Consider the following 22,479-nt stretch of genomic DNA (forward strand, 5'->3'; position numbering starts at 1 on the left):
CCAAAGTTACAATTACTAAGAAAAGCTGTAGGAAGGAGATTGTTCTGTCCACTTCACAGGGATTCCTGGGCCACAACCAGGGACACAGGGAAGCCTGGAGATGAATGTCTTGTCCCTCTCCCTTAGAAATCAGACCAAGATCTGGGAAGCTATCTCTTCTCTTGCTCAGTTCCCTCAGTGGACTGCCTTTCCCAGCTGGTACCTGCATAGAAACAGACATTGGCTTGGGAAGCAGAATCATCTCCATCTGTCCAGATCAAATAAAACCCTCCCTTCCCTTTTAAGTCAGATCAGTTCTTTACTCCCTCTTCTCTATAACCCTAAGATCAGAGAACTGCCCCCACCATCAATTCAAGTGGCATCTGATGTGGCTGTAAGGCTAGTTGGGTCCCTTAAGTGGCTGTGGAAAAGCAGGCAGGCTCAGGGGGCCAGGGCAGCCCAGCCGAGGCAAACATGAGCAGGTTTACCTTGTGAAGAGCAGCTGCACCATGTCGACGAGAGTGTGCTCTGCGGATTTTCTCAATAACTCTGCACAGACAAAAACAAATAACACAGGTGTCATTACTTGCTGTGCTATTATCAGGAGGCTTCTCTGAGCAGACTCCCCTCCAAACCTTGTTTACCAAGGATTACACCAAACTTATTAAAACCAGCTCCAGTGCAGCCTTGCAGCCTTGTCAGCACTCAGCCACAAGGTGGCAGCACTGAGTCATGGGAAAAAACCCATTGGGGAGATATGTATAACCTCCACTCCACCTTGAACCATACTCCTCCATTGCACAGCAGACCTGAAGGGCAAATAGTAGCTTAAGAATCCTTGAGGGTTGCCAGTGGCTTGGCAAAAGACAGTGTGGGATCCATCCAGACTCCCTTCTCTGTTTATCCAGAAAGACCTGAGGTCTTTAGCCAAGCCTCAGGACAAATGCCTAATACAGGAGGCTTCTGATTGGCTTCAGTTACACCAAAGATGAAATGGAAAAGCTTTGAGTCTTTGTTTTCTCTCTAAGGTTTGGGCAGACAAGGTGACATATATAAAAGACTTTGTAAACTACAAAGTGCTATATAGATGTTAGCTATTATTAATGTCTCAGCGGAACTGACCAGAGGTCCTAGGGCAGACATAAAGGCCAGCTGACATGCACTTACCACTGAGCCTCATCTCAAAGCAGATCCGGAAGCAAGACTGCATAATCTCACACACCGACTCGTTGGTTAGGTGGGCACCCACGGGGGTTAGCAGCAGAGTCCGCAGAACCTGAAAGGAGAACCGATATTCAAAGAAGACAGTAGCAAGGTGTGCTGGGAAGGGCAGGGCCTGAGGGCTCAGAAGCTGCTCTCACACAGCCTGTCTCTGAGATCATAGGACACATATAGCCTAAGAGATTATAGGTTCATAGCTCTAGAGCTAGAAGGCACCTTAGAGTCATTTCATCTAACATCTCATTTTATGCATGAGGAAACTGAGGCCTAAAGAGCCCTGGTTTCATTTCCATCAGAATCCCAAGGACTACAGCACAAGAACAATTTCTCTGTTTTGTGACCTAATAAGTCCATCAGGAAGCTGAGTCTCCTTTGTGGCCCTCTCAGGGCCCAGGAGATGTGCAGCATGCATCTGGCTTATCAGATCTCCAAGGTATCAAAGGGCTTCTGGCACCTGAAATCAATTTATTAAAAGTCTTCCTTCAAAAAAGCTTTTACTTTGGGTGCCTGAGCTGCCTGTTTGAAAATAAAGTGGCTTTACTAAGCTTACAAAGTCAAAAGATAGCCTTCTCCCACCCATAGCCCTGAGTAATTAGATCTGGTGGCACTAGCTCCTGGCCATTAGCCTAATGACTCTCTCCATCAACTTACCTGAAGGATTTTCATCAGGACAACCTCATCACTGGCAGGGTCTGTGCCCACAAACCGAGCATGAGTGACAGCATCTGCCATGTTCTCCATCCCTTCTGCTGTGCCTTCATGAGTGGGATCTGCTCCACCAAGAAAGGAAACACTGAGTGAAGCAGAGGAGACAAGTATGGCCATCTGTGCTAGGGGCTACGTCCCTCTAGAATTCCAACTTTGTTTTTCTTGTCTGACTTCCTCTGGGAATTTCTGCCTATGACTGGCTCCATGGATTAGGTGCCCTGGATGAACAAACTTCAATATGTAGAACTATTATTCCTTTTAGCCAGGAAAGGCTGGATGAGAAGAAGCTCAGAACTCTTGTTTTGGGCCTCTCCCAGGAAAAGAAATGAGTAAGGACTAAGTTAAGGATGCCAAGTCTGTAGCCTTTTCCTTTACATCTTTCAACACAGCTTTTTCTCAGGCTCTTTCTGGAGCTTCAAGCCCAGGCACAGCTGAGGCTGAGAGGGTTGGAGGGTGGCCTGGATAGAAACTGCTGCCAGTAATCATATCTGGTGCCACATAGCAGCTCTGAGAATCCTCCTCCTGGCTTTGGTTTCAATTGCCTTTAGTACAATGCTGCACCGAGTGTGATTCCTAGTGCCATAATAACTAAACAGGTATTATAAGGGAACAAAGACAAAACAAGGTTAAGATGTAGCTAATTAGTGAGGTGAAAAGACATCGGGCTTCCTTGTCTCTGTTCAGAATGAGAGGATAAAGTAGTAGCTGGACCAAGATCCAGAATAGTTAATTCTATGACACTTAACTTTCCTTCAGCAACTCTTTCATTTACTTGCTAAACACAGGGAAATAAATAAAGGAACCTGCCACTTTAAGGCAAAGTGTTGCCCTGAAGTCAAGTTCCATGGACCTGCCCTATGTCCCCCATCATGGCTGCTTTTTCCTGAAAGGGGAAAGGAAGGATTGAGAGCAGCAGGGAGATGCTAAGCATTAGCAGGGAAGGGTGGGGAGGGGGTGTGAGGACCGAGGCCTTAGATGGTAAGAATGAATAGAGAGCAGGAGGAACTCCTCAGCAATTTGGATCATCATGTTTATGAAGCACCTAGTGTTTGTGCAAGGCCCAGGTCTTAGAAAAACAGTACAGGGGGCCTAGGGTGCAGGGACCTTGTAGGAGAAGTAGCTTCTCTACTTTCTTTTGCTACCTAGAACTAAACAAGTCCTCTGGACCATGGGAGAGAAGGGTTTCTAACAGGCATCTGGGTAGATGACCTTTGTTAGAGATCTTTCCTCTATGCCCTGTGATCCTTCCCAGCCAACCTCACTGAGGACTATTTATTCTCTGTCCAACAGCCCTCCCCCAAGGCCCAGGAAATGGCCAAGTTAAAGGCCAGAGGAGGGGGGAGGGGGAATCTTTCATGCCAGCATGTGGACTGCTGGAATTATGATCTTCATAGGTCACCTCAACTCTCCACACCCTATCCCTGAATTACTATGAAGCAATCTTTTGCCTAATTCCCTTAGAACCTGCAGCCAGACCTCATTCTCCCACTGGGATCTTGGTTTCATTTCAGCTCTATGTGATACTCACAATCACTAATAATAATAACAATAATAACAACAACAGCTAATATTTATTTAATGCTTTTTTGTGCTGGTACCATGCTAAATGCTTTACAATTATTATCTCATTTGATCCTCACAACAACCCTGGGAGGTAGGTGCTATTATTATTCCCATTTTGCAGATGAGGAAACACTAAACGACTTGCCCAGGGTCACATAGCTAGTAAGTGTCTGGATCCAGACCTGAACTCAGGTCTTTCTGACTCCAGAACTGGCACTCCTGCATCTCATCCTCAGATTGTTGAAGGGAGGGGGATGGAGATTGATAAGGGGTGAAGGGGATAGATGTAGGGGTAGAATTGACTTCTTCCGTAGGTCATTTTGTCAAAACTCCCCTGTTAAGGACATCTTTAGCTCCGCTTGTCACTCTGAAACATCTGACACACAAGCCCGAATGAAATATTAATTTTCCCCCAAGCTACGTAATAGTGAAAGGGTTTCAGCATCATAGTACAAGGTCCACTAAGCTAGCATGCAATCATCAGTAAAAATCTTAGCCCGAGTGATGTGTGAAGCCAAACAAAAAGCTGATCCTGTAATTGGGACCCATGGCCACCCCAGAAACTGTTATATTGAGAGTATCTTACAGAATTGTAGGCCAAACTAAAGTCCTTTTTGGTTCCCACATGAGCTTCCCTTAGTTTTCCCAAGTCCTTCCTGCACTTTTACTTAACAATGCCCCCAATCCACATTGGGCTAGAATGGAAGAGGGATGAAACTTAGTATGGATCCCAAGGACAATCTGTTGTTTCTTCACGTCCACTGCTACTCTTAGCCTCACTCACAACTGTATTCCTACCCCACCCCCAACTCTTATCTCTATTATAAGCACATTTAGCCCAATCCTTCTTATGCACAACTAGAAATGACCTCTACAATCCCAGAGGCTAGAATGGGCTCTCTCTTTTGAAAAGGCCTTGCACAGCTTGCTGACCAAGGAAGCTTGGATGGTAGAGAGATCATCACAAGACAATGAGAGATGGTGTGGGTACGCAGTCAGAGGCTGTGCAGAAGAAGAGCCTGCAGGTGGTGCTGAGGGCAAAGGAGGAGCTGCCTGGTTTCAGTTTGGTGAGGAGAAGGGCTCCAAGTGTGAGGTAAGGGCTAGAGTACTTAAGGGGAGCTGATGCTTCTGGAATACACCCGAGAAGGTGCCCAGAAACCTTACTCAGGAAGTTCTGTGTGTGTGTGTGTGTGTGGGGGGTAATTTTAACCTCAGGGAAAGTTCAAAGCAGCCAGCTTTTGGAGAGCAGGGCCCTTTAGCTCAGTCTTATGCTCCTCCTTCTTAGAGCATTTTTCTTTCTAGGTGGCTGAGGTATGAGCAGTACCTTTTCTTGTCGTCTGTTTATATGGAAACAAAAAAGATTTGTTTCCCCCATCCATGCATGAGAGAAAGAAGCTGACATCTTGAGGAAAGAGACCGACTTACAAATACTTAGACAAGGACCTTGCATTTTAAACTCTTACTGAGGTAAAAGCAAAGGGTCAAGGGTCTGAGTGTTCTAGCCCCTCTACTTCTTCCATTACACTGTGGGCAACTAGCACTGAACAATGATAACTTTGTCTTTTATCAGAAAGGGATAAGGGGAGGCGGGGCCTGGAGCAGGATGCTTCTCATGACAGTCCTTGAGTAATAGGGTTTAGTTGCCCCAAAAGAATCTAGGATCTTACCTATGAGTGAATAAGACAGAAATTTGTTGACAGAGGTGAGTGCTAGTCCAGTGATGGGACCAGTAGTGTCTTCAGAGCGAATCACTTCCAGGAACGGTCGAAGGAACACATTGGGCTCGATCTCAGAGAGATCTGTAAAGGAAGAAGTGAGGTCATGATGAGACATTGCTTGATAGGCAGTTCCTTCTGCCCATAAAGAGACCCCTCCTGCTGTTGTTTATGGCCAAAGCCCACAGTTACTGGTTCAATGAAAGATCAGATCCCTGGCTTCTCCTAGTGTGCCACTGGTGACCTTCATCTTTCATTTCTTCCCCCACTTCCACACCCCCAACAGATCTTGGCAATCTGGCCAAAAGAAACCAGCTGCTGTATAGTTCAGGAGGTCCCAAGGCTGGGATGCTAACCAGAACCAGCTCTATAACTATGTCTTTAGCCTTTTTGGTCAGTGGTCTCTAACCACAGCATGCCTGCCCTCTGAAACTTGCAGCTCTTTAATGGGGAAGGAAAGAATGGATAGAAAGGGTGGGCTGACTTGCATTTCCTATTCATTCTCTTGGTTTATATAATATGTAAAAGCCCTGACCTGAGAATCAAATAATCACAGAATCTCCAAGTTAGAGGGATAACTCTCAGAAGTCATCCAGTTTATCATGTACTCAGATGAATATGAATTTCCTCTACAATATCACCAACAAGTGGACACTCAGCTTTTACTTGAAAACCTCTACTAAAGGGGTACTCGCTAACAGCTTTGGTGCTCAATTTCACTTTTAGAGGCCTCAGTTATGACATTTTTCCTTATGCTGAATCTAAATCCACCTCTCTGCAGCTTCTATCCTCTATTCCTAGTTTTGCCTTCTGGAACCAAGAACAAAGCTAATCTTTCTTCTACAAAACAGATCTACAAATACCTAAAGATAGTTATCATGTCTCCTATGTCCTCCCTTTTCCAGGTTAAACAATAAATCTAATTCTTTCAACTAATAAAAATACTCATATGGTTGGTCTTCAGTTTCCTCACTGTCCTGGGTGCCTGCTTCTAAATGCTCTCTTGATTGTCAGTGCTCCCTCCAAAAATGTGGCCTCTGGGGGCAGCTAGGTGGTGCAGTGGATAGAGCACCGGCCCTGGAGTCAGGAGTTCCTGAGTTCAAATCTGGCCTCAGACACTTGACACTTACTGGCTGTGTGACCCTGGGCAAGTCACTTAACCCCCATTGCCCCACAAAAAAAAACAAACAAAAAATAAACAAACAAAAATGTGGCCTCTAAAACTGAACACAATATTCCAGATAAGGGCAGAATATAGCGGAGCTATCATCTTCCTTTTTCTGCACACTATGTTTTTTGTTTGTAAAAGGTATTTTTATTACTATTTTTGTTTTTTCATCACCTAGATTTCCTTTTGTATCCTTTCCTATCTTCTCCCCCAGAAATCCATCCTTTATAACATTTTTTTAAAAGAATGAGAAAAAATTCCACAATATTGATCAAGATATCAAAAAAAATCAGATACCATATGCAGTGTTCACCATGCTTCTCTTAATGCAGCCTATGATCAATTTGGCTTTTTAAGCTGTCATGTCTCACTATTTAGCTTGTACGCCATTAAAACCTGAGATTTAAAAAAAGCATTCTTATCTTTATTGATTTTTTTGTTTTTCGATCACATTTGTTTCAGTCAATTCAGTAAATAATCTCTTGTAACAAAGATTCAAAAAGAAAATGGGAAAAAATCAGTTCAAGAAAATTAACACAACTGACAGTATATGCAATATTCTATAACCATAGTATCCAGGGTCTTACCTCTTCAATGAAAGGAAAGAGGTGAATTTTCACATTCTTTTCCAGGACCAAATTTGATAATTATAATTTCACAGTGTTTAGAGATTTTTTTCACCTAGGAATTACTGTCTAACCATTGTACCTTCCCCCCCTCCCCCAATCTTCTCCATTTTGTATTTGGCACCGTTGCTTTTTTAAACTAAAGTGTAGGATTTTTACATTTATCTTTATTATATTTTATCTTATACAATTTTATTCAAGAGTCTATAAGATCGGGACAGCTAGGTGGCACAGTGGATAGAGCACTGGCCCTGGAGTCAGGAGTACCTGAGTTCAAATCCGGCCTCAGAAACTTAACACTTATTAGCTGTGTGACCCTGGGCAAGTCACTTAACCCCAATTGCCTCACTAAAAAAAAAAAAAGAGTCTATAAGATGGGGGCAGCTAGGTGGCGCAGTGGATAAAGCACGGGCCCTGGAATCAGGAGGACCTGAGTTCAAATTCAGCCTCAGACACTTGACACTAGCTGTGTGGCCCTGGGCAAGTCACTTAACCCTCATTGCCCTGCCTCCCTTCCCTCCCCCCCCCCCCCGAAAAAAGCGTCTATGAGATCTTTTTGGATCTTGACTTTGTCCCACAATGTGACAGACAGTACTGTCCTCAGCTTTCAAGTCTTCTACAAATGACAGGAGTAATCATGGGGTTATTCTTTCAATAGGCCACTGAGAAAAGACTGCAGTTTCTATTTACTCTCCCTCTCACCTGTAAAAAAGGAACAAGACTTCAAGCCCACAAGGTTTTATCACTGACCCAAGGATCTGACTCAACCTGACAGAGTCCTTCCACATCTATGTCCAAGGTGTTAACTCTGGCTCATTTTGATTTTTCAGACAACTTCCCAAACAAGTCTCAAACAAGTGTGAAGATCTGGATGTGTCTGAAAGGGCAGCTCCACAACTGCTAAAGACCAAAGGAAGGTGGGTTTTTTGGCTACAATTGCTCCCTTGCAGGAAGATCCCTATCTGTTCCCTGATCCCACTCTCTTGCCCCAAGCCTTTATTGTATAAACTTTCCCTGGGTTCTGCTGCTCCTCAGATTAATGCTTTAGTTAACTGGCAGCTCCCAAAGTATTTCCAAGGTCAACTCTACAGTGATTTCATCAGCTGTATGAAATCTGTTTCTTTTTCCCATAGCCTCCATTTAAAATTTAAAGCCCTGGAGAAAACTCTTTTTGGTGGGGGAAAAATGGATTTTTGGAGGGTAACAAATACATGGAATGACAATTTAAAAACATATGATGTATATAATTTAATTTGTTCATAAACATTTTAAATATAAATAGGAAGGTCAGGTGAGGGAAAACCTAGAAAAGTTCAGGGTAAAAATGTTACTTATCCTGTTTTGTTGTTGTTGTTGTTGTTGTTGTTGTTTTTTCCAGGAAACTCAAGAAAATCATCAATCTTTACTACTAGGTCATCTGCTTCTAGGGCCGACCCCAGATTTACCCCTCAGTCAGCCAATGGCTGAGGAAACTGGAGAAATCCAGAACCCAGCTCAACCCTAAGTATACTTCACAATTGTTCTCACTCACTAAGCACTGACCCCTCCCCTAATTCCTACTAGGGAAAGGTGTCCAACTTTCCCCATATTGTGGGGAAAGATAATGAGGTAGAGAAATTCTTCTTTTTATTTTGGTGAGGCAATTGGGGTTAAGTGACTTGCCCAGGGTCACACAGCTAGTTAAGTGTCAAGTGTCTGAGGTTGGATTTGAACTCAGGTCCTCCTGAATCCAGGGCTGGTGCTTTATCCACTGCGCCACCTAGCTGCCCCCGAGAAATTCAAAATTAGGCAGACATCACTTTGATAGTCACAAACAAAATATGAATTCTTGGACAGTGTAAAACCATGTCAAAATGGGTCAGGTTAGTGGGGCAATGAATAGAGTGGTAGGTCTGGAGTCAGGAAGACCTGAGTTCAAATGTGACATCACTAGCTGTGCGACCCTGTGTAAGTCACTTCACCCTGTTTGCCTCAGTTTCCTTATCTGTAAAATAAGGTGGAGAAGGAAATGGCAGACTATTCCAGTATCTTTACCAAGATAAATGAGGTCACAAAGAGTCGGACATGACCGAAAACAACTAAACAACAACAACTGCTGAATAGAAATCCTTGGAATATTGATATTCTTTCCCTGTTCTGTGTAGCTCCCTGATCCCCAAATTTCTCTCTGCACACACACAGCATGTGATGCCTTCTACTATCCTGACAGCCTGCAGACTTCACTGTCCTAGGTCAAGCAGAAGGTCTCCTGGCCTACAGAGGAATAGTTCCCACCTTTTCAGGAGGGTTGTGTCCTTTCCTGCCTGTGGCAGCCCCTTCTCTCTTGACCAGCACCCAGCTGGCACATTCCTGAGCCAAAACGCTCACATAAGCTACTTTCCCTGGTAGTAAAAGCTCTTCACTCCTGAGTGACTCTTATCAGGAGCGGTTAGGCGTTCTCAATTGGATTACACAGACTAGGAAAAAGGCGTGTGACATGTTATTTCAACACCATTTTGCCCCAGTAATGCCTACCTCATTCCTTTCACACACCAAGGAACCAAGTGTCCTTTCACCTACCCCCATCCCATCACTGTCCCAGGAAAGGCACACCATCATCCCTTTTCAGCCTCCTTTAAAACTCTCCACTCTGAAAATCTAGGTTCAGGTTTGCTGGGGTAAAACTAACTATCTAGAACCGGCTACCTTACTCTACAAAAAGAGTAATATTATCCTTTCTCGCTCTAAACCTAGAATCCTATGACACAATTTACACATGCTTTTCTGTGTACAAACCCTTTCACAAATTCTTTTATTTGAGGTTTAGAGTCACCTTGTAGAGTCTACATTCTGTAGGGAAGGAAACTGAGGTCCAAAGAGGGTGACTTGTTCAAGGTCCCACTGCTAGTAAGTGGCAGAGGATGGATTAAAAGTTCTCTGACTTACAGTCTATCAACCGATGAATCAGTCTGTCAGTAAATATTTATTGTCTACTTTGTGGGAATCAGAAGGTACTAAGAAGTCTGGCCTTACTGACTTTTCCACAAAGTTCTATAGGCATGCCCAAATCTTAGCTATTAAGCAGCATTATACAAGATGAATTGTAGGGGCAGCTAGGTGCCACAGTTCATAGAGCACCGGCCCTGGAGTCAGGAGTACCTGAGTTCAGATCCAGCCTCAGACACTTTTATTAGCTGTGTGACTCTGGGCAAGTCACTTAACCCCAAGTGCTTCACTTAAAAAAAACAAAACCAAAAACCAAAAACCAAAAAAAACCAAGATGAATTGTTTGCCCTTCAGCTTTTTTTTTTTTTTTTGCCTAACCTACACTTCAAACATTTTACATTTTATGTGAAAGCAAAAACCCACTTCCTGGGTTTCTGAACACTTTTTTATTACCCATGAAGACGTTCACTACCAAAGAAAAACAAAATCATTCCTTCTGATCAGATTTACCCAGAGTATCCAGGATTCCCTTACCCCGTGCCTATCACAATAATTTTTTTTCATAATCTGTCTCAGAGAAAAAGGCAAGGTCAAAAGGATGAATAAAACTAAATTTGGGGAAAGTCTGAAGCCTGTCTAGCTCTAGCTGGGGTGACTTGGGGACATCTCCTACACCTGCTATCAACTCTGTTTCAGCTTCCAAATCTTCCAGACCTGTGAGTGGTAAGCAAAGAAAATGATTCCAAATAAGGGACCTGAGATATGGCTACTCCCGGGGAGATTCATTCCCCAGTCCAGGCAGAAAGGTTTGGTAACCCTCCCTCCCCTAGAAAAGCTGCTTCCTCAGGCATCTGCTCCAGTTTTCTGAGGCATTACCACACCCATGAGCAGAAGTGACATACACTGGACAGGAGTCAGGAGACACAAGGTATGCTCTGGTCTCTGTCATAGACTCACTATAGGACTTTCTGCAAGTTAATTCACCTCATTATAAAGTGAAAATTGATGAACTGGATGAACCCAGAGGTTTGCTTCTTAGTCAACCTGTCACTTGGAAGTGAGCCTACTTCAATACAGATGACTGCAAGAGTTAACTTGAAGGGAAACCACAGGGAAAGCCCATCCTGTACATTTGCCCAAGTCTCTAAAAATAACCCTACAGTTTTCAGCTATCATTCAGCAGCTTTTTCCAACAATTACTTAACTGGCTACAGTTCTAAAGAGGTTCCAGGTCTCTAGCCCTGTTAGAGTCAAGGTTTGGGTGTAAATCAAATAAAGCCCACAGCATTTAGGTCCATCTAGGAAAGGTGGTCAAAGATAATTCTGCTATTCACTTACACTAATAAAAGTCATCTATTTATAACAACTAAACTTTTCAAAATTCTTTGGGGATTTCTCATTTTACATATGCTTCTCACTCCCTCAAGAAACCCTAACTACTAGCTATATAACCAAATATAAGATACTACTGACCTGAAAACGCTTTGCATTTGCCAGAAACCTGAGAACCCTAGGAATTAAGAATGACAAACCTCAAAATTTCCTTTAAATTGTCATTGACAAGTAATTATCGAGGGGTCGTGCCCAGAAGGGCCCAACTCAGACTCTAGGTGACATGAGACTCCAACTGCCTAAATAGTTGGTGTGAAAAGGTTCAAAGGTCACCTGGAGAGGGCTTTCCAATGGATTTAGGCATCTTGGTACCCTCTGGACTAAAATTCTCACCAATGAGTGAAGCAGGCACTTCTTGGAGAAAGGAAGAAAAGGTATCTTTCTGTCTGGCTCTCAGAGTACTTGGCAGTAGAAAAAGAGAGGCACCTTAACACTGCAAAAAGGCATGTTTTGTCCCAGTTTTCAAAACAGAGATGAGAACAGAGTTTATAAAGTATAGGCCACTAAGTTTGATCTCAATAAAACATCATAGAATTTTGCTTAGTAACTGAAGAGAGAGGTGGAGCCAAGATGGCAGAGGAGAGGCTGTGACTCCCACACGTTCCAGATAAACCCGTCCACTCACTCTGAAATAATGCAGTAAACAAACAAACAAACCCCAGAATAACTGAAGAGGTAGTTAGTGAATATCTAGAACATATAGCAAATATTACCAAAAGCCAGCACAGCTTCAGCAAGAACAGGTGATGCCAGACTCAGCTTATTTCCTTTTTTGGACAAGGCTGCCAAATTGGTAGATCATGAGAATATTACAGATGTAACTTACCTATAGTTTAGTAAGGCTTTTGATAAAAAATAACTCATGCTGTTTTCTGGAAAAGATGAAGAGATGTGGACTATAGAGAAGTAAAACTGGATGATTCAGAAGTGGTTGCATGATCAGACTTAAAGAATAGTCATTAATGGTCTAATGTCAACCTGGCAGGAGGGATCCAACAGCCTCCCAGGAATCTGTACTTGGTCCTGTGCTGTTCAACATTCTGATCAATGACATGGATAAAAGAATAGGCTACATATCCTTATGAGATTTGCTGATGACACAGAGTAGAGAGAGTCAGCTAATACAATGGATGAGGGGAAAGATCCAGAAAGAGCTCAATAAACTAGAATACTGTGCTGAATCTAATGAAGTAAAATTTAAGAGGGATAAATGTTAAGTCTCACACATGGTTTCAAGAGAGCAACTTAAAAATAGATGACAGGGGTTAGATAGTATGGTCAGATAACAGTTTATGTGAAAACACAAACAAAAACAAATAACCAACCTCTGGGTTTTAGAGCATAGCAAGTTCAATGTCAATATTGAGATATGGCAGCAAAAAACCCCTAATTTAATCTTGGTACGCATTAAGAGAGGCGTAGTTTCCAGGAAAAGGAAAGTCTTACTCTTCTGTGCTTTGGTTACACCACTTCTCAAATATCATTTCTAGGAAAGAACAGATTTAGAGCTAAAAGGGATTTCAGATGCTATTGAGTCCAATCCCTTCATTTTACAGTTGAGGAAACTAGGGCCAGGAGAGGTTAGGTAAATTGATTAGGTCACACAGTGAGGGAATATCAGAGGCAAGATTTGAACTCAGGACTTTCAGATACAAAGTCTACCACTCTGTTTACTACGTTATTCACAAGATAAATTAAAAAAAGAGAAAAAAGGATGGAAGAACAAAATGGACAAGGGACTCTGACTTGCCTCAGTCGTCTGTTCCAGGGTCATGTAGTTTTCCAGCGTTCAGATGGCAAATTAAATTATTAAGCCCAAATAACCTAGAGCGAAACCACCCTAGGCTGCTGCCCCAGCTGGGCCCTAGCCTCATCCCCTTCCACTGAACACTGATAGTTACTGATTTCAGTGCTACTACAAATTAGAGTCAGTTTTAGGTTTGCCCATGTTCCCTCCTAATCCGAGGTGGGGGAGAGAGGGCTCTCTAACAAGGCCTGCTGGGCTAAATGAAGCCCTTAGGGATTGGTTTAGAAAATATCACGGAGGGCTGAGGACAGACTGATCCATCTGTCTTACTGACAACCCAAGTTTGATGCATGTCAACTCTAAGCAGTAGTTCTCTTCCTTCTAAAGGAAATTGGCACATACTGAAGGAAGGGCAATTAGGCTGTAACTTGCTGCCAAAGCTAAGGCGGTTGTGGCCCTTCCTGCACCAAAGCATTTTTTGCATGCCCTGGACAAAGATGGGTCCAAAATCAAGCAGGCAATGTTCAGAAAGCCCAGGAGAAATGAACACTTCAGCTGTTATACTTTTAAGCAAAACTATTCTTTTCAGATTTACATGGTTGGTCTATTTGGAATAGCTTTCTCATCGAAAATTCCTTTCGTAGTCTAGAGAAAATCTCCACTTTTAATGCAGCTGGAGAAGAGAGGAATTATAGTTTTGTTAATAATTACTTCCCTACCTGTTCCCCTCTTTGGTTTCCTCATCCCTCCAGGAATCCAAGAAAGAAAGGAAAAGGAATGAAAAGATAACAAATAGAACAAGATTCTAACTTTGCACTGAAAAGGTCCACAAATTACAAAAGGCCCTCAAAGGGTCAATTCAATGCCAAAGAAAGCCTCAGGAATGCCAAGGAGACTCCTTTAGACCAGAGTGTTTGAAGATGAGGCTGATATGTGGTGGCCACCAAATATCCCCTCCCTTATCTGTAGTGTCTCTTGGCTGGCATCCTGTCAACTCATTTTTATCTAAGAGGTAAAAACAGTCCAGATCAGGAAAAAACCTGGTAAGGACAGAAGCCTAATAAATATATTGGAGAGTCAAAGAGATCCAATTTTTACCCACTCATTTACTAATGGGCTCAGTGTTTTCATGTTAACTGGAAAGAAGGGGAAGATAAAATTCTCCAGTTTTGTTGCTAGCCAACAGAATGTAAACTTGCTGAGAGCATGGACTCTTTTTCCTTTTGTTTTTTTGTCCCTAGCACCTGGCACAGTGCTTTGCATATAGTAGTTGCTTAACACATTTTTGAAAAATGTAATTGACTAGAGAAACCAAGGCACCAAACTTTAGCTAAGAAAGCACAGACACTATAATCACTAGACACTGACACTCCTAAAGGATCTTTTCTTTTCTTTTCTTTTTTTTTGGTAAGGCAATTGGGATTAAGTGACTTGCCTAGGGTCACACAGCTAGTAAGTGTCAAGTGTCTGAGGTCTAATTTGAACTCAGGTCCTCCTGAATCCAGGGCCGGTGCTCTATCCACTGTGCCATCTAGGTGCCTCAAGGATGTTTTCTGAAACAAAAGATGAAAAGGAGAATTCTCCTGGAAATACAATAGTTCTCTGAAAAAACAAAACAAAAATTCCACACTTGTTTTGAAAGATATGCAGAATCACAGTGCCAGGGGTTGGTCTCCAGAGAATTTTATTTTTTTCCCTTTTTGCGGGGCAATGGGGGTTAAGTGACTTGTCCAGGGTCACACAGCCGGTAAGTGTCAAGTGTCTGAGGCCGGATCTGAACTCAGGTACTCCTGAATCCAGGGCCAGTGCCCTATCCACTGCGCCACCCAGCCGCCCCCCAGAGAAATTTTAAGACAGCTGATTCTAATGGTGGTAGACCTAACTAACTGAGGAACAACTTCTCAAGCCTTAGTGCAAACAGCACCTGTTTCCCTTAATAGTTGCTCTCCTTTTTCTTCCAATCTCCTGCATATTTTACACAGACGCTACATTATTCCAGTAACTGCATTCCAGCCCAGGGTGCAAGGTTAATGTTTTTCACAGCCTACATGCCTCCTAGTGATGGATGGCCACTTTATAATGAAATACTTTATGCTCAATCAACTTACAAGTAATGGGTGTTTCATCACAGGACACTAAAACATACTCTAAATTCAAGAAACCCAGAGAACAACAGCTATGATCATTCTTGGAAAGAAGGAAGCGCATCTGAGGAACTAAACTCTTAAACCCCTTCACACCCTGATCATAGCTTCAAAGGACGAATTAGTATCTGAGAAGCCAATGAGTTCCAGACCCACTCTTACAGGATGACTGAATCCACCTGAAATCAGAGCTGGAATTTCCAAGGAAAGTATTGGAAGACTTATATAGATTGTATTTAATGGGAACATCCAGACTGTGAAATTGGACCCAGTCTATGAGATACCTTTCACAATTCATCTGAAACTGCTCAATCCAAAGTTATTAATGCTCTTCTCCCCACCCCCCCCCACATTCTCTACATTTCCATATAGAAAGAACAAAAAAGGATTACATATAACACCATGGTATTTTTTTGTTGGTTTGTTTGTTTTTGCGGGGCAATGGGGGTTAAGTGACTTGCCCAGGGGCACACAGCCAGTGTCAAGTGTCTAAGGCTGGATTTGAACTCAGGAACTCCTGAATCCAGGGCTGGTGCTTTATCCACTGCGCCACGTAGCTGCCCCAGAAAAATGCATTTTAGGCTAAAGACAGTGCAAAGGCATAGAGGTGGGATAAAGAGCTATGAAGAACAATAAGAAGGCCAGTTTGGTCAGACCATAGAGTGTGCAAAGGGTATCAGTGTAAAATAAGACCAGAAATGTAGGTTGTGAAGGTCTTTAAATGCCAAGTAGAGAAATTTGTGTTTGATCCTAGAAGTAATAAGCAGCCACTGGAACTTAATGAGTTAAGGGACTGATATGGTCAGACTTAGACTTTAGGAAATTCACTTCAGCAGCTGTGTGGAGGATGCATTAGAGTAAAGAGAAATGTGAGGGAGGGAGATAAATTAGGAGGCCACTGTAATAGTCCAGGCAAAAGGTGACAAGAACCTGAACTCGGGTAGTGGCTTTGTGAGTACAGAAAAGGGAATCAATTTGCGAAATATCATGAATGCAAGAACAAGATTTGCTAACCGCTTGGGTATAGTCAAGTATAAAGTCAAGGAAGACACAGGTTGCAAACTTGGATGGCTTAAAAGATGGTCTTGCCTTGACAGTGATGGGAAAATTTGGAAGAAATGTGGGTTTGGTGGGAGATAATGACTTCTGTTTAGGACATGGGGGGATACCTTTGCAGCATCTCATTCAAAATGGCCAAGAGAATTTTGGTAATACAAGACTGGAGTTTAGGAGAACAACTAAAACAGGATATATAGATAAGGGAGTCATCTTTATAAAAATGATAATGAAAACCATGGGAAGTAAAGTGGCTACCAAAATAAAAAGTTCTGTGGAGACAGAAAAGAAGGCCCAAGACTAAGCCATGGGGTCCACCCACAGTGAGGGTATTGTTATATGTATGATCAAGAAAGAAGACAGAGGAGGAACTGTCAGGTAAGAGGAGAGAACCAAAAGAGAGCAGTGTTATTGAAAACCCAGATGAGTGAAAATATCCTTAGAGAGAGTGGCCAAGCGTGTCATGCTGCAGAGCATTTTTTGGCTTATCTTTTTTTCCCCCCTTAGAATCCCTGGTTTCCTTAAAAATTTAGCCTAAGTGCCATCTTTACATGAAGCCTTTCCTGATCTCCCAGATGCTGGTGCCTCTCCCATTACTTAGTACTTAATTTGTATAATTTTCTGCATTATTATGTTTGTATGTGCCATCTCCTATGGGAAAAAAATGTAATCTTTAAAGAATGAACTTTAACTTTTGTCTTTCTATAGCCAGATCTTAGCATAGTGCCTAGGACACAGTTGGTGGTCAATGAATTCTTGTTGATTGATCTCTTGTTCTCTCATACTTCAGAAATGTACGCAAAGGCTGGCCTGACCCATACAGTAAGCTCTCTCTCATCCACTCCATTTTCCTGCATACACTACCCAATTAAGTCAACAGAAATTTGGAACTTCAATAGTACCTTCTGAGCAACAAAGTATTCTGGAAATCCTTTTCTGAAAGTAAAGTTGGGGTTTCTACAACATTCAAGTCAATGCCCACAATTCAAGGGAGAGGTCACTGACAGAGAGGTCATTGGCTTGGACTTTTTGGCCATTTGACTTAAGAGAACTAAACACTTGTAATTTAGTCTTTTGATTTAAACTCTAAAAAATAGAGATTGACTCTCTAAACTGGCAGAGAACCACACAATGGAAACATGAGAAAGCAGGGGTCAGTTTATTCTCATATCATTCACCACATAGGATACCAAAGCCACTAAACCACTCTTTTTTTGGGGGGGGGAGGGCAGGGCAATGAGGGTTAAGTGACTTGCCCAGGGTCACACAGCTAGTAAGTGTCATGTGTCTGAGGTCAGATTTGAACTCAGGTCCTCCTGAATCCAGGGCCGGTGCTCTATCCACTGCGCCACCTAGCTGCCCCTAAACCACTCTTAATTCACTGAGGAAAGGGGGACAACTGCCCATACCTTTAAGAGTTAAAGTAGGGTAGAAACTTCAGGGCTACGAAAAGTCAGTCAACTACATCCTAACAAATAACCCATTTCTTTACTCCAAAGGCAACACACTACTCTACATAGATATTACAATGAGCCAAGGACTCTTTGTCTTGAAAATGTCTCTAATCTACCATCTATTAAACTAAGCCCAAATCCTGCTGGCCAAGCCTCTCAGAGTATTGGCACAAAGAAAGGAGGTTGGAGTAGGATTTCCACCACCTGCTCCAGCTTTTCAAGTATGCAACATTGGCCACTATGGTCTGACAGCAGAGAACCTGGTGATGTGGATTTCCTTCCTTGCCAAAGTCTCAGGCTAAAGAACCTAGGCCTACAGAGGATCAAAATGGAGTGGGCTAAGGGAGAAGACTTCATGACCCTATCTATTTATGAGAGCCAACATGGCCTGCATTCCATGGAAGCTTAATTTCCCAATTCATCCTATTGGCAGGCAAGGCTGGCAGCCCATTCCATTCCCAGGGCAGGAAAAGTATCAAGCCAAGCTACTTATTATCTTAGGTTGGCTTTTGCTCATGGGGCAGTTCTCAAGGAGGAGAAGGGGCCTTTCTTAGCACACTGACATATGGGTGATAGTGGGTCCTTATAACTCCCCAAACGAAAGCCAATCAGTGATAGTCTTTTGCTGTTTTCACCTTGGTGGGTGTTAAATCCAGAGCATCAATTTAAGAGAACCATTTATAACTAACTAACCTAACATGGGGCTAAGTGTCCCTGTGAACTCAACTAGCTCCCTGAAGTATATGGGGTAAAGTAACCCTTGAACTCCCCCTTCTTCCCCCACCAATACCTACTGATGTTAATAAAGAATCCACAAATGGTCTATTCATATTAACACTAAATCCTGTACTACCCCTTTCAGATATATAGGTAGTGTTAGTTTCAGAAAAAGAAAACCTCAGCAAATCTGAGAAGTGATAGCCTGAACATGTCATAACTCTGGAGAAGCTTAAGGAGAAAAATACTAGCAGTCTCTACAGCAGGATAGAAATGAAACAGAGCTCTTAGCTCCCAAGGTGGGATCAGGGAAATGCCAATACCCATCTCACAACTCATTTCAGACTGCTCAGGCAATTATTGGGGACTATATGGCAATTTTGAGAGAGAGAAGACATATGAAAGAAAGGGTTAAACACACTTTGAGGAGGGGAAGAGTCCTTGAAAAATTATAACACATGCTGTGGCTCTGACTAAATTTCACACCCATTCTGTTGAGCAACATCCAGAGTGTAAGTGAAAAGTTCCACCCCCCCCCCTTCCCACATCCTTTATGTATTCCCATCACCTGCCTCTTTCCTTCATACCCAGGCATCTAGGCTCTAGGGAGAGGGAGGGAAGAGATGCAGAAAATACTTTTTTTACTTGTTATAGACTTGAAGCCAGAGACTAGCAAAAGCTGAGGGAGGGGGGAAAATTCAACAATTCCCTTTAGTTCTAATAGAATAAGGCACTGCTTTAGGCAAGTTATGCTAAAAGAAGTATTCAGACTTCTATCATGGGGCAGAAATGATAAAGTAATGGTCCCTGGGGTCAGGAAGAACCTATGATAATAAGACCTAGAACCAACTACACATTCTTTTTTTTTATCATAAAAGTATTTTATTATTTTCTAGTTACATGTAGAGATAGATTTCAACATTTGTTTTTATAAGATTTCTAGTTTCAAATTTTTCTCCCTCCCTCCCCCCTCCCCAAGACAGCAAGCAATCTGATATAGGTTATATATGTACAATCACATTAAACATACTTCTGCATTAGTCATACTGTGAAAGAAGAATTGGAGCAAAAGGGAAAAACCTCAAAAAAGAAAACCAAAAAAAGTAGAAACAGTATGGTTCAATTTGCATCTAGATTCCACAGTTCTTGTTTTCTGGATTTGGAGAGCATTTTCCATCATGAGTCCTTTGGAACTATCTTGGACCATTGTATTGCTGAGAATAGTCAAGTCTATCACAGTTGATCAACACACAATGTTGTTGATACTGACCAACTACACATTCTTAAAATCCCTAATTTCCTTCAAAGCTCCTGTCGAATGCCACTTCCTATATGAGGCCTCCGTCCAATTTACTTTGCATGTATTTTGTGTGTACTTACATGTCTATATGTTGTTTCCCCAACAGAAATCAGGGACTATTTCATTTTTGTCTTTGTATTCTTAGTGTTTAGGCACATTGTGTGCTACATAGTGGCTGCTTAATAAATGCTTGCTGACTGACTAATATGCAAGTGAATTCCAAATATTGTTCAAGAGAAGACCAGTGCTACACTTCAACCCACAGCCAGGTGCTTGGGTGGGATCAAGGGAAGAGGAGAGAAATATATACATGAATGCTTATTACTGGCTGTTAAATACCAAAGGGAAAAATGCTTTCAGGAGCAGGACTGGTAACATCAAGGAGTGAAAAGGAGATAGATGATAGATAGACAGACAGACAAAAATTTGGAAAGATAGGTTAAAGTCAGATTCTAAACTACAGGGCTTCAAGTGACAAGTTGGAGGAGTTTGTATTTAACCTGGTGGAGAATAGGGAGTCACCAAAGATTTTTCAGGAGCAAAGTGACACAGAGAGATCCAAGAAATTGATTTTTACAAAATTGATTCTATACAGAGGATGGAGAGAGAGAGAGAGAGAGAGAGAGAGAGAGAGAGAGAGAGAGAGAGAGAGAGAGAGAGAGAGAGAGAGACTGGAAACAGAGAGACCAATTAGAGGTTATTTCAGTAGTTCAGGTAAGAGGCAATGAAATCCTGAACTAGGGAAGTGGGTCATTTGAGTGGATGTGAGAGATGTAGTGAAGTTAGAACTGGTAATACTTGGAAACTGATTGGATGTAGGGGAGGGGTGGCTCAGGAGGGAAGATAATGCATTCCATTTTGGACATACTGAGTTTGACATGGCTGATAAGTAGTCAGGCAAAGTCCAAAAAACAGTTGGTGATACAGGACTGGAATTTAGGATATAGATGGAAGGGCTGGATATATAGATCTTGAAATCACCTGGACAAAGATGTAACTGAATCCATGGGAGCTGATGAAGTCACCTAGAGAGAATGTAGAGAGGGAAGAAAAGAGGCCCCAGGACAGAGTCTTGGGGGATATCTATTCTTATAGGTGAGAGATTGATGATGATCCAGTAAGACAGAATGAGGGGGAAGCTAGGTGGCGCAGTGGATAGAGCATCGGCCCTGGATTCAGGAGGACCTGAGTTCAAATCCAGCTTCGGACACTTAACACTTACTAGCTGTGTGACCCTGGGCAAGTCACTTAAGCCCAACTGCCTCACCAAAAAAAAGAGAGAGAGAGAGAGAGAGAGAGAATGAGAATGCTTATAACTAAGCAGGAGAATAAGAAAAGTGCAAATTTATTGAAAGCTAAGGGAGAAAAGAGTTATCCAAGGGAAGATGGGTAGCTGACAATGTCAAAAGCTTCAAGGCAGTCAAGTAGGATAAGGGCTAAGAAAAAGGTATTGAACTAGCAGGTTAGAGATTAATGCTACCCCATATTCCACAAATTATTCTAAAAAACCGAGAAAGTACTCTATCAGATTCCTTTTATGAAACCAATGTAATCATAACACCTAAACCAGGAAGAATAAAGCACTGAAGTATGGACCAATATCATTTATGAATATCAATTCAAAAATTCTAAATAAAAATCCTTTCAAACAGAATTGGATACAGATGTATCCAAGAAATAATTCATTTTAACCACGCTGGATTTATATGAGGGATGCAAGGATAGTTCAACATCAGGAAAATAATCAACATAAATAATCATTTTAAAAACAAAAACCTCAAAAACTAAATGATTATCTAAATAGATGTGGAAAAAGCCTTTGAGAAAGTACAACACTCTTTTATGCTTAAAAAACCATCAAAGCACAGGCATAGAAGAACCTTTAAACATACCATAAAGGATATCTATCTAAAACTAAAAGCAATACAGTAGTGATACACTTTATAGAACTCAAAAAAATAATAACAAAATCCTTTTGGAAAAGCAAAAGAACTAGAATATCAGAGTAAATTATTAAAAGAAGTGGAGGATGAAGGAAAAATAGCACATCCAGACCTCAAACTATATTATAAAGTAGCAGTCATCAAAACCATTTGGTATTGATTAAAAAAGAGAAAAGCATATCAATGGAACAGACTAGACAAGGGAGAATCAGAAACAACAGAATGCAATGACCCAGTTGTTGAAAAATTGGAAAACAAAAATTACTCAAAAAGGAATTTCCAATTTGATAAATAACTGCAGGCAAAATAGGAAAGCAGTCTCACACAAATTAGGATTTAGACTAATACCTTATACCAGGGGATGACAGCCTGTGGACCAAATCTAGCAGGTACTTGTTTTTGTACTGCTTTAAAATGTTTTTACATTTTAAAGTAAAGTTTTACTGAGTTTTAAAGTGTAAAAATCACTGTAAAAGTGTAAAAACCAGTGTCTGACTCTTTGTAACCCCTTTTGGGGTTTTCCTGGCAAAGCTATTAGAGTGGTTTGCCATTCCTTTCTCCAGCTCATTCTGCAAATGAGGAAACAGAGGCAAACAGGGTTAAGTGACTTGTCCAAGGTCACACAGATAAAGAGTCTGAGGCCAGATTTGAAGTCTTTCTGACTTCAGGTCTGGCACTCTATCTACTGCACCACCTAGCTGCCCTTTCCACTGGGCTGCACAAAAACAAGAGGTGAGTCAGATTTGACCCTTGGCCTATAGTGTGCCAATCCCCATTATATACCATATCTATAACACATTCTAAGTGGACACATGACACTA

The 22,479-nt window shown here is 41.9% G+C and overlaps 1 protein-coding gene across 5 annotated transcripts in view; it reads right to left on the minus strand.

The window, feature by feature from the left end:
- The window catches only part of GBF1 (golgi brefeldin A resistant guanine nucleotide exchange factor 1), a 119,485-nt gene that overhangs the window by 29,944 nt on the left and 67,062 nt on the right, over positions 1-22,479 (minus strand). For all 5 annotated transcript variants that reach the window (XM_043983020.1, XM_043983024.1, XM_043983023.1 and 2 more), the window contains exons 4-7: positions 5,139-5,270; positions 1,852-1,970; positions 1,147-1,255; positions 468-528 (exon numbers count right to left, since the gene is read on the minus strand). In XM_043983020.1, the coding sequence (XP_043838955.1) occupies positions 468-528; positions 1,147-1,255; positions 1,852-1,970; positions 5,139-5,270 (421 nt within the window). The remainder of the gene's footprint in view (positions 1-467; positions 529-1,146; positions 1,256-1,851; positions 1,971-5,138; positions 5,271-22,479) is intronic.

Source organism: Dromiciops gliroides, chromosome 2, assembly GCF_019393635.1.
Source record: "Dromiciops gliroides isolate mDroGli1 chromosome 2, mDroGli1.pri, whole genome shotgun sequence".
NCBI lineage: Eukaryota > Metazoa > Chordata > Mammalia > Microbiotheria > Microbiotheriidae > Dromiciops > Dromiciops gliroides.